Source organism: Catharus ustulatus, chromosome Z (genome assembly GCF_009819885.2).
Source record: "Catharus ustulatus isolate bCatUst1 chromosome Z, bCatUst1.pri.v2, whole genome shotgun sequence".
In the NCBI taxonomy this organism is placed as follows: Eukaryota; Metazoa; Chordata; class Aves; order Passeriformes; family Turdidae; genus Catharus; species Catharus ustulatus.
Genome location: NC_046262.2, coordinates 11,637,331 through 11,651,413, shown reverse-complemented (window position 1 = coordinate 11,651,413; position 14,083 = coordinate 11,637,331). Strand labels below are relative to the sequence as shown.

Below are 14,083 nucleotides of genomic sequence, written 5' to 3'. Positions count from 1 at the left end.
CCTGGCGACTGTATATATTAATGTCAGTGCTTTCTTACTTCTAGAATCAAACTCAGGAATCATCCAAAATATCAAGTACTCCATACAAACTGAGCTGTTCTTCAGGGAAAGTAATTTTTAAGCTTCTTGTAACTATAGAGAAAACAACCAACAGCTGCAGATAAAGTTCAGACCACATAAATAAACTTAAAATTAATATTTTAAGTTTAACTTAATATTTGGATGTTAATTCTTAAATGTGAATCTTAAGCTGATTTTTTAAATTAGAAAAGACAAAATGCAACTCTTTCATTATTTTTTAAATTAAGCTTTGAAAACAGATTTTTCTCAGTTGTTTTGGACTGTATACATTTTGTGTTCTGCAGGCAAGCTCAAAAGACACTGAACACCTCTATGCAGCAATACATCATCGCCTTGTGGCCTTGAGAAGCTTTGCTGAGCAAGAGCCAGATGCTCATCAAGTAGACACAGAGTCAGAAACAGCTTTTCAGCCATTAAACTGTGATAGTGGTGATGATGATGATGATGAAGAACTAACTCAAGTGAGCAGCACTGGATCTGGTAAGCAGAAGTTTAGCTGGAAATGTGTGATCCTTTCAGGGTATTTGGTTAAAGTAATGAAAATGGGATTTTTTTTCTATTTTTTTTTCCAGGTAGAAATAGGGTCATTTCTTTTAGTATTTTGACTTACTACTGTTAAAATGTAAGGTTTTGCCAGGTCAAGTATCTACACATATTTATAGCTGTGGAATACTCTTGACAAAAGCTTGAGGTTTAAGAAATTTTATATTATCAAGCATTACCTAAGTGTTTTTTCAGTGTATTTCAGCAGAAACGACTAGAGATGTTGAGATACTGATTTTACCTTGAGTAAGTGAAGGATGAGTCTGTTCACATCAGTGACTAGCTTGTTACTAAAAGCCTGGAGCACAATGTGTTTACTAAGACATTTATAATGTCATGGTTAACTTAATTCAAAACATGATTATTGATTGGCTGTAACAACTACCTCAACTAGGAAATCTGCAGGACAACATTTACACACCAATTTTGCCTGCTTTCTTCACCATAACAAAAATGTACGCTCCTCAGAGAGAAAAATGCCACTAAAGATGTAAGCTATTAATGCCTTAACACTTCTGTTAATGCAACTCACAACAGGGCTGCAGTCACATTTGCAGAAACCAAGGCAGAAAGAGCTGATAGATGTGAAAGCTCTTCTATCTTAGCAACAGAGAAGTTATATTTCAGGAGCAAATTCACTGCTTGTGTCAAACTGCTATAGTGGATATAGGAGCTGCCAATTAGGTGTGATTTTTCAACAGCTGGACTACATCAGGCAGCTCTCAGTTATTGCTCACAGGATTAGTTTCCCTCTTCAGCTAGCTAACATACTGTCCTTTTATTATAAATACTCCTTTCAACGACTATTCATCAAGAATCAAGTAATGAACAGTAACAACTATAAGTACTGTTTCCCTAAGGAAACAGATTTTTCTCCCCTTTATCCCAGAATCATAGAATATCCTGAATATGAGGGCCCCCTTAAGGATCATTGAGTCCAACTCCTGGCCCAGCACAGCACACCCCAAGAGTCACACCATGTGCCTGAGAGCATTTTCCAACTGCTTCTTTAGCTTCGTCAGGCTGCTGCTGTGACCAGTTCCCTGGGGAGCCTGTTCCAGTGAAAAACCTTTTCCTGATATCCAACCTAAACCTCCCCTCCATCTCCAGGCCATTCCCTCAAGTCCTGTCACTGGTCACCTCAGAGGAGACATCAGTTTCTGCTCCTCCTCCTCCCCTCATGGGGAAGCTGAAGACCCCAATGAGGTGTCCCCTCAGTCTCCTCTTCTCCAGGGACAACAAGCCAAGTGACCTCAGCTGCTCCTCATACATCTTCCCCTTAAGGCCCTTCACCATCTTGATTATCCTTCTCCTGACAGACTCCAATACCTTTATATCCTTCTTACATTGAGGTAACCTAAAACTGCACACAGTTTCTGATAACTCGGAAATTTTGGATGGAGCTTGATTCCTTCCCAGAATACCTAATAATAACTCTTCCTTCTTTCAGAGGGAAAAAAAAAAAAAAAGAGGGGAAAGGGAAAAGTAGTGTAGGAATAGAGACACACAAGTTAAATATTTATGACTTCTGATACAAATATTCAGATGACAGCCAGCAAACAGATTTTGAAATGTGTGAGGTGTTTTTTGCCTTGTCCTTTCAGTTTAAGTATCTGTGCCTCATTAATATTTTTAAAATTCCTAGTTGAATTGCGCTACTTTCAAGTAGAGAAAGTATTAATTTCATAAAGTCCATGAAGACGAATTTGCTGTGCCTGAATTTTTAATCAGATCATATTTCAACAGTTACAGCCTGAATATTTTTACCAACAAATTGTGCTGTAAAACTTAGTAGAGAGAAAAAGAACAATTCATCTTTGAATAGTTTTTAAGAATGGATGGGATCAGTAACTCTGTGGAAAGAATTTATCTTTTCCCTCTGACTATAAAATGAGCTGAGGAAATGAATTTAGACTAAACAGTGAACTTCTTGGCTGGCAAAAGTCAAACAAGTAATGTACTTGGGAGGTACAAGTACAGCAGTGTCACTAGGCAAAGGGAAGTTTTATGCATTACTCCTGATACTCCACCTTACAAATCTGAAATCTTCTCCTAACTTCATCCTGATTGAGAGATCCTCTCTTTTGATTGAGGTGTCTTCTCTGGAATTTATCTTAGAAGCTCTTAGAATGAAATTTATCTTAGAAGCTATTAGAATGAATTCAAAGATTCTGGAATCTACCACTAGGTGTGTCCCAGTAAATCTCTCTATACCCAGCCATAGACCTTATGAGAAAAATCACAGTGTGCAAAGACATAAGAGAGTATCCCATATGGATCCACAAAGAATTGCATGGATTTTGGAGACTACTGATATGGAAAGCCAGTAGTCTCCAACCACCAGTAGTGTGTTGGCTGAGAGCCAAACAGTTATCACAATACAGAAACGCAAAAGCAAAAGCATTTGTAGAAATGAAATTTTTTTTTTTTAGGGACATTTTCTGGTCCACTATACGTGTACTTCCCATCTCAGCTTCATTAGGACTCTCTTTTATGCTGAAGTTTATCAAGATTTAAAATGGCTTACTTTCTGTTTTGAAGGAAAGTACTTCTGAAGTTCTTAAAGGAACTACTCTTCAGAACCTCCACAGTGACTACTGAAAAACTGCTATCTTTGTTTGGCATTTCTTGTCATTTTACTTTAAATTCTTAACAATTGTTAGGGATTCCAAACTATAAGCTAGCACACACACACACCTGATAGTGATTAAAACTGAGGAAAAAGGAAAAGTTAAGAATTAACTCCAACTTTGTTGGAGTTTCTGTATTCTTTTCAGCAGGCACCAGTAGTATCTAAAGCAGAGAAAAAAACCACTCTGTGATTGGTTTTAAATGCTCCTATATCAGAAAAGGGAAGGGGAAAAATCAGATTTAATATTCTGACAAACACAAGCTTTCATTTCACCTGTAAGAGATTTAAAATTCTTAGTAAGTATTTAGGGTGGCCAGATGGTAGCAGCAATTTTTAGGCAAATACTGTAATAGTGGTATTATGTATCTGATATTATTAGTCAGTTCTACCTACTTTCTGCAGATGAGTCAAAGTCACAGAGATTATGCACCAAAACCACTTTCTCATAACCAATGTGCTGTTTGAAGGGATATTGGATTTCTCAGTTTCCTGAGCATCTGCAATGAAGTCTTAAGAAAGTGTACCCTCCATAGAATGAGACAATTCGCATCCTGGGTACATTGCCCTAAACTCCAGATTCCTTAGTGTTTTTTGTGCTTGTCTTTAATGACGTGGAGGGTCATAGGCTTCATTCATGATTCACATGCTCAAATATTTGTGAATAATCCTGTGTTATCTAGTTACCTATTTACCTAAACCAGGAACTGATCATATCCAAACTTTAACCTACTGCTTTGGTATTATGAAATGCTGAATTGATTCAAAACATGAATATGATCAAATAAGCAAGATTTTTAAAATAAATTCTTTTTCAGATCATTCTACATGGAACCACAGGCGGTCTGTTGTCTGCTCATGATATCTGCCAGAGGTTACAACAGCTCAGCTGGGAACTCATCTTCCCAAAATGTCTAAGCTGACTCATCAGCCCCTGGAGGGAGGAAATCAGATGCATATTACTTTATGACTTTTAAGTAGATATTAATTTTAGAGACAGCTTAAGTTTAATTTGTTGACAAAAAACTTCAGATGCACTATTGAGGATTCCAGACAGCCTGCTTTGCACTGAGCTGCGAATAACACCATGGCTTCCAATAGACAAGAACCGTTACAAAGACTTTCCATTTTAGAATTAAATATATTTAGATACATTATTAGAGTAAGGAGTTTTATAGTGAATATGTACTTGTTCATCATATTGATGGATAATACCACATAAGCATGAACTAATAATATATGTGAACAGATATTTGTTACTTTTAATCTGTTATTTAAAAGATACATTTGGAAAGCTTTAAATTAGGCATCACTGAAAACATTTATTTAAAATTGTGTGGTAACAATTAAGCATCCTATTTGTAAGTACATGCAAACAAAGCCTGGGGTGGCAGTTTAGCATTTATAGACCAAGGCCTATAGAAACCAGCCTTCATACGAGGGATTTTATTTAATGTTTATTTTGAAAATACCTGGAGTGATATACTGGCTGCAAAATTTTGTTTCAGGGGATAGGACCATGATCTACATCTTTCAGCTGTATGCATCAAAAGAATTCACTATGAAGAAGTAAAAGCCTGTTCTAAGGGCCATATGAACTTTAAAATTTAATGTGTTTCTGCTTGCTCATGAACATCTTTCTAGCTGAACAAAACAAGCACCTGCACTTGTGTATATTAATTGTCCATTTGATATACACAAATAAATGCATGCACAGTACAACAGGGTATCTACATTGAAAAAAAATCCCTTAAATGTGTGAGATTATCTGAGAATACTTCTGCCTTAGCTGTAGCTATTCTCAACAGCATTATTCATATGAGTCTGTTATACACTCACACGTGCACAATAATCCCAACAGTGGCCAAGACACAGTTGCTCTGTAAAAGGCATTCCACAAACTACTGCCTTCTACCTGAACATTTCTGTAAGAAAAAACCTCCAGTTCTAATACCTGTGAATCAAGACTTGCAGGGTCATTCATAAGCCCATGCATATTAAGACATACCACTTATGTTCCATGTTTTCATTCTGTCAAAGACAGAATTTGTCTGCAATCTCCCCACTGCCACTTCCCTGATGTCTTGCATATTATTTGTCATTCTCAGAGCTGAAACAATGTTCTGAAATATCTCAAGTCCTTTTAATTAAGGTAACTCTAATGATTTCTCAATCTGAAAAGCTGCAACACGCCTGAACAGTCAAATTACAACTTAGTTTTCGCATTTGAACATGTGTATGAAGTTGGAACCATTCTCAGTGCACTGCCAAGATAGCATCCAGATGAAGCTGAAATAGTTATCCGGATTACACATCCTAAATGGCCCACCAAAATTAGCACTTGTCTGACAATGATTTAGCATCTGGATGACAGTAAATTAAAGTGGAACTTGATTTTTGCCTTCAGGAAAAAGGGAGTGCTTCCCAACAGAACACCTGTGTCAAACAGTAAAGCATGGGGATTCTCTTGACTCTGATCTGCCACTTACAAAAATATTCTTTCCATAACATGCTGTACATTGTGTCCTTTGTTATCAGCCTCACTCCTGACCACAACAATATTTACATCACTGACCTTCATATTTCATTGCTGCAACTCATCCTCAGGGACAAAGCTCCACGCTATAACAACTCAGTCAGTTGTAAAACACAGCAGCCCTATGTATTTAGCAACAGGTCATGGTGATAAGTTTGCCCTGGAGTTCAGCTGGCTATGCACTTACTGAATGCAGAGTTTGATTTCAAAGTCTGTCCTGATAATCAGAGCTTTGCTGTGAAACAGGATTTAAGCACATGAGTGTCCTGATACCACTCTAAATTCTACTACAGCTGTAAAATCCTTGGCAAAAGAGGGAGGCTTCCGGCAGGGACAACAGAACTTTTTCAGACACAGGACTTGCACTTTGTAATTTGCTCCCACAAGTACAGAACAAAGTTTTTAAATAAATGCTCTTTTGATCTGCCTCTTCCCAAGATCCTTACATATACACAAGTATATGTATAAACACACAGTCATGTGCCCACACTCACAAAGCTTCATCTCCTAAAAGCTGAGGAGGAAAAGAAATGTTTATTTTAAAGACATTGAATACTTTGGCAATAGAGGAAAACCTTTTGCTCTTAAGAACTTAATTATGTGTTCTCTTCATTGTTCCTCAAGCCTGAAGGTACACCATTATGTAATGTATTACCTTGGTTTTAAAAATGTAGTTTGTCATTTTCTGACACCTGGAGAGCAATTTCCATGCCTCAAAAATAAACAATTTTCTTACCACTTAAATTTCTATGTCACTAGTAGCCTTATTTTGTGTCCCAGTTAAGAGCTTCTACAGTTTCATGCTTCAGAATCCCGAGCCTGCTTTCCTAAGGAAACAATGTGTAAGCAGCGGTGCACTCCATCCACTCATCTGTCAGACCCACACTGAGTCCACTGTTCTGTTTCAAAAAACTGGACAGGAACTAGAATGCTCCAAGGCAATTTAAATTCTTCATGAAAACTGGCAGTTGCTGAGTGACAGAAATCAGAGAAAAGCACCCTTTGAGAAGAAGTTGCAGGGTAAGCTTGGTATTTTCTGTGATGCGAGTGGGACTGAGTGGTGTTATTTCTGCCTCTGTACAAGCTGCAGCACTTTCTGGGAGGGAGGAGAAACAGACGGATGGGTCCCTGTAGCCTGAAGAGAGGTGTAAAGACATGACGCGAACCCGAATATGAAACTAGATAACATTAATTTTTTTTCCACATGAATTTTTATTTATGTATGACAAACCCCATGACATTTATATACATAATGTAGAGCTGGAAGGTCTTAATGTATTCATGCAGCAGTAATTTTCTCAAGGAGGGAAAACTAACAATTTCTAATAATAATGATATATTCTACTAAGATTATGAATTTCTAGCAAATTCTACTTGTAGGGGATAGACTGACTTTACATTCTGGAGGCATTTGTATCTCTTCACAAATCTTGTCTCTCATGTTTTTTATGTCATACTCTTCAGTGATATCTGAAATAGTTTTGGCAGACTGTATGAAGTTAAGAGTTTGGCAATGTCTCTATTGAATAAATGAATGCGGGAAAATCTAGCACATTTGCTTTCACTGCTAGTGACTGCCAGTATAACATGGACAGAGAGGGAAAGAGCATCCTCAAGGGTTTAGAGGCCTTACCACGGGTCCATGCTGGCAGGAAAATTTAGAAAAAGCATGCATGGCCTATTTTACAGCAGTTCTCTATCTAAAAAGCGGACTTCAAATCAGAACAATTTGTGTTTAATAAACACTAAAATTATTTGTAAAGCTTAATGTGTCTGCAGCTGTTAGAGAATATTCAAATTGCTTCTGAAATGTTGAAGTCGATTGTATTAGACCATTTGAGGGATGGTGTAGTTTGCTTTGCATAAGCAAAGAGTAGGAAGAAAAGCAGAAAAGTAAATCTCTAATGATTGAAATATGTTCTGATGGAAGAGTGGACAAGAAAGATTGCTTCTTTCATTGGTTTTGTGAAAAAAATATCAGTGATTTGCACAGCTGCACCTACTATGCTTTTTTGTAAGCTGCTTCTTTGATTTTGTAATCTGGAATTTCTGAAACAAATTATATGATTCAACTGTCACTAATCAGTGATGAGGTATTCATGTTGCAAGCAAAGTGCAGGCACACAGATAGGATCTGGGATCAGAAATTCTATCACGCTACAACCTGCTGATACGTTCATCTACTTGCCTTGTAAGACTGACGTGTTGCATGAGCGACATATTCTCTAAGCATTAGTCTGGAGTTTTCCTCTGGATTATCATAGTTAACACCTGCAGTCAGCTGGTCTCGAAATCTTGATTTTATGCAATGTTACAGAGATGGTGTGTTTACCTCCTCCCCTGTGAATGCATCTAACACTGATAGCATCACCATTTTAAACACAAACAAACCACCATAATTTTCCATTATCAGTAGCACTGAGGGTCACATAGACAATGCAAATAACTGGATAAGTTAATTATATACTGGTTATTAATTAAACTATCACAAAAAGGCATTATTCATAGACTTCAAGGAGTAGAAATGAATAGCTGTCCCAGACTGTTACTGCACTACAAGCAACATACACATTTTTTTGGGTGGAAATAGGCTACATATGGTGATTATCTTATATAAAACAGCTGGCATAGTCGCACATTGCCGGTTTTGCAGCTAGTGAAATTTAGGGAAAAAAATTATTGTTTATGTAGAAGTTTTTCTAGTTACTTTGTTACATAGAATATTTTGTGTATTACATGGGTATTTTCTAAAGTTCACTGTATACCTTGAAGCACAGAGAGCTAAGGATGCCTGGTTTTCTATGGATTTGTATCTTGAAATTTACATCATGTATTGTAACTCCTTGGTGTCTAAAACGGGCATTTCTCTGAAGCATTTTTCAAACTTCAGGCAATATTGAGGCACCTGTTTCCACGAAAAATTTTTAAGTACCATATGCCCAAACCAAAGCTGGTTTTGGTCAGCCAGGGGTTCAAAGTTATTACAGTGGGAATTCACTTCTAGTCCGTATTTGTGTCCTATAAGGACACCAGGTTTAAATGCCTATATTTATTAGTTTAATTTTGCATGAAAGAATCTGTCCCTTAATCCTGATATATTGTTTTAAAGTCATTGAAAATGGGGCATGAAGACATGTCGTATGTCACAAACTGAATATATCTCAAAATAGGTAAAGGATCATTTGACAGATGTGTGTGTCTTCTTGCTGTATATCAGGTGTATGTTCAAACCAGGAATTGTAGTGAGGGAGGGGTTAGTGTCCAATGAACATTTTGTAAGTAGGTCCATTTATAAAGTAAGGTGCAAACTGTAAGAACACTCCACAAACTCCTATTTTATATGTTATAGAAAGTTTAATTCCTTTTCCACAAAGACAATGGGGTAACAGGCAATCCGTGTACTCTGACAAAGAGCTAGTCTGTCAGAGACTTCCTTCTTGGAACTATGGATTAGTCACTTCATACCCCGTGCTTCAGCATTGTTTCCAGAACTTTAAGGTATCATCCACTGATTTGAATTTACATTTTTAAATACATATATCATATTTTATGCTTATAAGCCTGCTGTGAGAATTAATTAAAAGACCATAACACGATAATTACATGACTGTTCCATATTCAAACTTAGTGGTTGAAGCTGATTTGATTTTCAAATAACAAAAGTATTCAATATAAACAGACAATACACAAAGCACAAAATCTTAAGAGGAGCAGCTAAATTGTCAAATAAGTTATAAAATAGATACCATTCAGAATAGAGTAATAAAGTTTCAAAATCTCTGATTTTTGGGTCTCCAGAATGTTGTATTACCTACTGCTTTGTACAACCTAAAAGTTAATGGTTACACAGAATGAGGCATTTTCTGGTTTGTGAGGGAATTAGTTATGTTTAATTGGTCTCCTGGTAATCTGTTCTGTGATATTTTCCTTCAAGGCTAAGCTAATCAGTAGACAAAAAAATCCTCCTACCCACCAGCAAAGACTGCAGAGAGCTTTTGTCTTGTGGGAAGAGCTTAATGGCGGCAGCTCTGCTCATTTCCTAAGACACTTGGCAAAGCACTGTGAAAGAGTGCTGCATTGACAGGCAAGAGCTGCTGCTTCAATCCCTTCCCCTAGGGAAGATCAGGAACAAGGTGAGTAATGAAAAATGCGTGTCTAAGTGAAGCCTTCAGAGCAGAAGGACTGTCTGTGGCAGTTAATCATGTGAACCCCCACAGAAATTTTGGACAGCTTGCTTACGATATTAGAAAGTAAGTCAAGATCAATTATTTAATTTTTTTTTCTTTCAACCTGGACTTGCCAGACACTGTCTTGCAGCGCTGTGGCCAGGTCCTTTCTGCCCTTCCTGACACTGGCAGATGTCACAAAGGCCAGAACAGGCATGGATAACAAAAAGAGCTTTTAACCTACGTGTATCACCAGCTCTCCCCACCAGATGCACTATTTAGTCCTTCTAAAACGCAGCTGCTGCGTTTTCGCACCTTTCTGAATTCTTTTCAGAAAGTTTTTTTCCCTCCACCGCCAGTTTCCCAGGGAAGCAGGCCAGGCCCCAGCGCAGCGATCCCACCTGGGTGCCACAGCCCCACACCGCCAATGGGGCCTCGTGCCCCAGTGGGGCACTCTCGCTGTCCCCAGGCATGTGGGGACACACAGGTTAGAAGCACTCTTTATTCTCAAAATACTGCTTAGTCTCAGAATTCCTGCATATTCCCCAAAACTATCTGAAGTTTTGCTGATACGCTACTACCAGTTCGTATTTGCCTTTCTGTGGTGCTGTAAAGCTATCACAAAGACCGAGAACAGTAGCAACAATATATGAGATTTCCATACACACAATCTAAGACCAAATAATTTTCCCCCCTTTATCTCTTTAACACTATCGCTGCCTCCCGGGACACTGAGAGTACTGGTGAGGCACTGGTGGCATTGTCGCTGTCCCGTGGGACACAAGAGAGCACTGAGGGGCACTGGGAACACTGTTGGGCAGGGCAAGCACTGGGGGCACTGCTGCTGTGCGTCGGGACACTGGAGAGCAGCGGGGAGCACCGCGGCCACTGTCACTGTCCCCTCACGGCGGGGGTCGGTCCCGCGCCCCTCACGGCGGCCCTGAGCGCAACCCGCGAGCACATCCGCCGCGCGCCGCCTACGTGCCTCGCGCCCCGTCCCGCGCGCCACCAGGCGCCGGGGCGGTGCCAAGCCGGGGCGGGCGGGGAGCGGGCGCTCTCCTCTGCGCATGCGCGGGCGGTGCTTCCCGGGGCGCGGGGTGGGGCACGCGCTTGCCGCGCGCTGTGCCCTGGTTGGCTGGAGAGGGCGCACGCGCTGGAGGGAGCGCTCCGGCCCCGCCCCCGATGGGGGCGGGTGCCCGGCTGCGGGGCTCGTTATTGGCGGAGCCGGCGGCTGCGCGCGGGGAGGGCGGGGCGGCGGGCGCGGCCGGGCCATGTGTGCCGGGCGCCGCCGCAGAGCGGCCGCAGCCGCCGCCGCCGGCAGCGCCGCGCCCGTCCCGGGGAGCGGCGCAGAGCCCGGGAGATGTTGTCCTCCTGGGGCTTCCCCTGCGGCCGCCTCAGCCTCGCCGGCCGGGCTGCAGCTTGCCGCTCCGCGCTGCTCTGCCAGTGGGCGGCGGCTTCCCCCGCCCCGCCGTGGCTGCCTCTGCTCGGCGGCGCCCACCGGCGCCTACTCGCGCTCGGCGGGCTGAGCCCCTCGGCAGCGGCCGGGCGGGGGGCGGCGGGTGCCGCGCCGTGCGGGACGGGGGCGGCGGGGGGCGGGTTCCGGCCGTCGCGGGTGGCGGTGGTGGTGAAGACGACGCGGTACGAGTTCGAGCAGCAGCGGTACCGCTACGCCGGGCTCTCCGAGGAGGACCTGAAGCAGCTGGTGAGCGGCGGGAGGGGCCGGCGGTCGCGGCCACCGAGGGCGTTACCGCCAGGGCTGCAACAGGGGTGGGGGGGTACCCAGGGTGATGCCCAGCTCCGGCAAGGGATGTCCGGGATGATGCCCGGCCCCGCCGGGCCGCTGTGACCGAGTGTCCCTGGGGCTTCCCCGGGCCTTGGTGGGGCGGAGCCGGCGGCCGTGGAGGTGAGCGGAGTCGCGGCCGCTGTCCCCGCGCTGTGCCTCTGCTGCCGACGGCTCTGCCCTCCCGCCGCCCCCCTCCCCGGGCCCCGATCCCCGTGGAGCCGCCGAGCGGCACCGCCTGGGAGAGGGGCACGAGCCGCGCCGCTGGACTTTTGTCGCTTTAAGCTGCAGAGAGATTTGTGTAGTAAGCGTCTTTGGGTTTTACTCTCGGAGAGATCCCTGTAGCCCTCAGCAAACTGCAGTCTTTTTCTTGCTGTGTGTAGTATAAAGATTAGAGAAGTGCATGCTGAGGAAAGCACGATGAAAAATCCCCTCTGTGTCGTAGAGTGGGCTGATTCGCTTCTCCTCCGTTTTCTAGCCTCACATCCTCACTCCATCCATATGTATTTTCCTTCATCCAGGCAGCCAAATCTCACTCAGATCCACCCTTTTTGTTGCAGTTTTTAGAAAATTTAGTCTCCAAGAAGTCTTTAACATAGAGGTCCATTAGTGAACTAAGGAAAGCATCTCTGAGAGTTGATATGTGCACCCAGTGCCTTGTCTTCATCTCCATCATGCTCAGTGAACTCACCCAGTTCTCCCATTACCCTGTGGCTGTCTCCTTCCAGTGTTCATCTGCCACCGGTGGGCTGAAACATAGTACCTGCAGGAGTTACTTTGGCTGCCAGCAGTCTCTGAAGTCCATGTAATGAGTTCATATTATTACCTTTATTTCAATTAAGTACATTACATTAATTTGTCTGCACATTAGTTTGTGTCTGATAGGTCTGTCAAGGCTGTAGTCTCTTATAAACTGGAAATATTTTAGATCTCTGTTAGCTTGCAAGGTGTGGATTAAACCTGTCCGTTTAGGTAGCAAGGACAAATTGCTGCACGGTCTTGCTTTCTAAAGAATTGGGATAAAATGTACGGTATCTACAGCAACGTCTATATGCTCCAGTTGGTCATCTACCTCCTGTTGAATTCCTATCCAAACATTTTTTACATGTTTTGTATAGCACTGTAGCCACAGTTCAAAAAGTTTAATGTCACTCTGTGCTGATTCTCATGTAGGCTCCTGTTGCTGAGGTGTCCCAGTACTTCCTTTCATAAGGTGATTAGAGGGGAAAAAATGATCTCTCACAGCTCAACTGTAGGGCTTTTTCTTTTCATTTACCCTTGTGTGAGAAGTTGTTTCTTGTTGTTAGGTATAGAGGTTGTCCTCAGTGTATAGCTAAACCCAGGAAAAGCAGACTGGGTTTCTTTGGTTGCTTTTCCCTAATTGCTTCTGTACAGGCGGGACTGGGACACTGAATCAGTGGGCAGCATTCACATTCTGTATAGGTGCTCATGACTGAATGTAGTGATAGCTGCAATTTGTTTTCTCACAAGAATGCATATTTTGCATGATTGGTAACCTGTATCATTATGCATTTTTTAAAAAGTAACTGTGAGCTCAGTGGGTGATTGTAATAGTTGCAGAAACACCTTAGAGTTTGTCCCTTTGGAGAAATTTATAGGTTCACAATAATTCTTGGTATTTGTGACAGTTCTAGAATTTCTACTCTAGGTCTCCTGCTTTTGAAAGATCTACCTTTCCCCTTAAAATACTGCCTTGTAATTGCAGCAATAAAACTTGGTATCGCCAGGTAGACAAAGCCCAACTTGCCTAACTATGTGTGTAGCAATATTGAGTTAAGCTTTTGCTGTATGGGCGGGAATACAAAGATTTGTGCAAGAACACATTGGAAAGGTCTTGCAGAATTCAGATTTTGAAATAGAAAATAAGAGAGCAAAGGAATTATCCTTGCTGCCCATTTCTTAAATTTTTTAACTAACCTGTGAAAATTTCTGTATTTGCACTCTGCTGTGACTCTGGTCTCAGATCTTTTTTCCTTTGACTGAGTTAATGGCGGCCTCACTGGATATATGTTATGTGGAGATTCAGAAGACTCTTATCTTCGCTGTTGGGGCCAGAGCTCACTTTGTAGCAGAGTGATTGGTGTGAAGTGTCCTTCCTCGCAGAGCCATTGTGGGCAGCTTGGGTACATGATGCATTTTACTTCCTGGTGTTAGCTGCAGTCCATGGTCCCTGTGTCTCTGTTTCCCCTGGGGAGACTTTGGAAGCTGCTCCAAGGCTGCTGATACCACGCATGAGCCCAGACACAGCGTCTTTGGGTTTACAGCTAAGTTGTGTTGAAGGTCCACACAGAAGGCAGGATGGGAGTTGAGTTCATGTGGAAGCCTCT

General features: G+C 42.2%; 2 protein-coding genes across 4 annotated transcripts in view; both read left to right on the top strand.

Moving 5' to 3' along the window:
* RANBP3L (RAN binding protein 3 like) overlaps positions 1-6,533 on the top strand; it is a 31,790-nt gene extending 25,257 nt beyond the window's left edge. For both annotated transcript variants that reach the window (XM_033085965.2, XM_033085966.2), the window contains 2 exons: positions 366-561; positions 4,072-6,533. In XM_033085965.2, coding sequence (XP_032941856.1) covers positions 366-561; positions 4,072-4,115 — 240 coding nt within the window. In that variant the 3' untranslated portion in view covers positions 4,116-6,533. The remainder of the gene's footprint in view (positions 1-365; positions 562-4,071) is intronic.
* Positions 6,534-11,264: 4,731 nt separating this feature from the next.
* The window catches only part of NADK2 (NAD kinase 2, mitochondrial), a 33,642-nt gene continuing 30,823 nt past the window's right edge, over positions 11,265-14,083 (top strand). For both annotated transcript variants that reach the window (XM_033085782.1, XM_033085781.1), the window contains exon 1: positions 11,265-11,657. In XM_033085782.1, the coding sequence (XP_032941673.1) occupies positions 11,316-11,657 (342 nt within the window). In that variant the 5' untranslated portion in view covers positions 11,265-11,315. The remainder of the gene's footprint in view (positions 11,658-14,083) is intronic.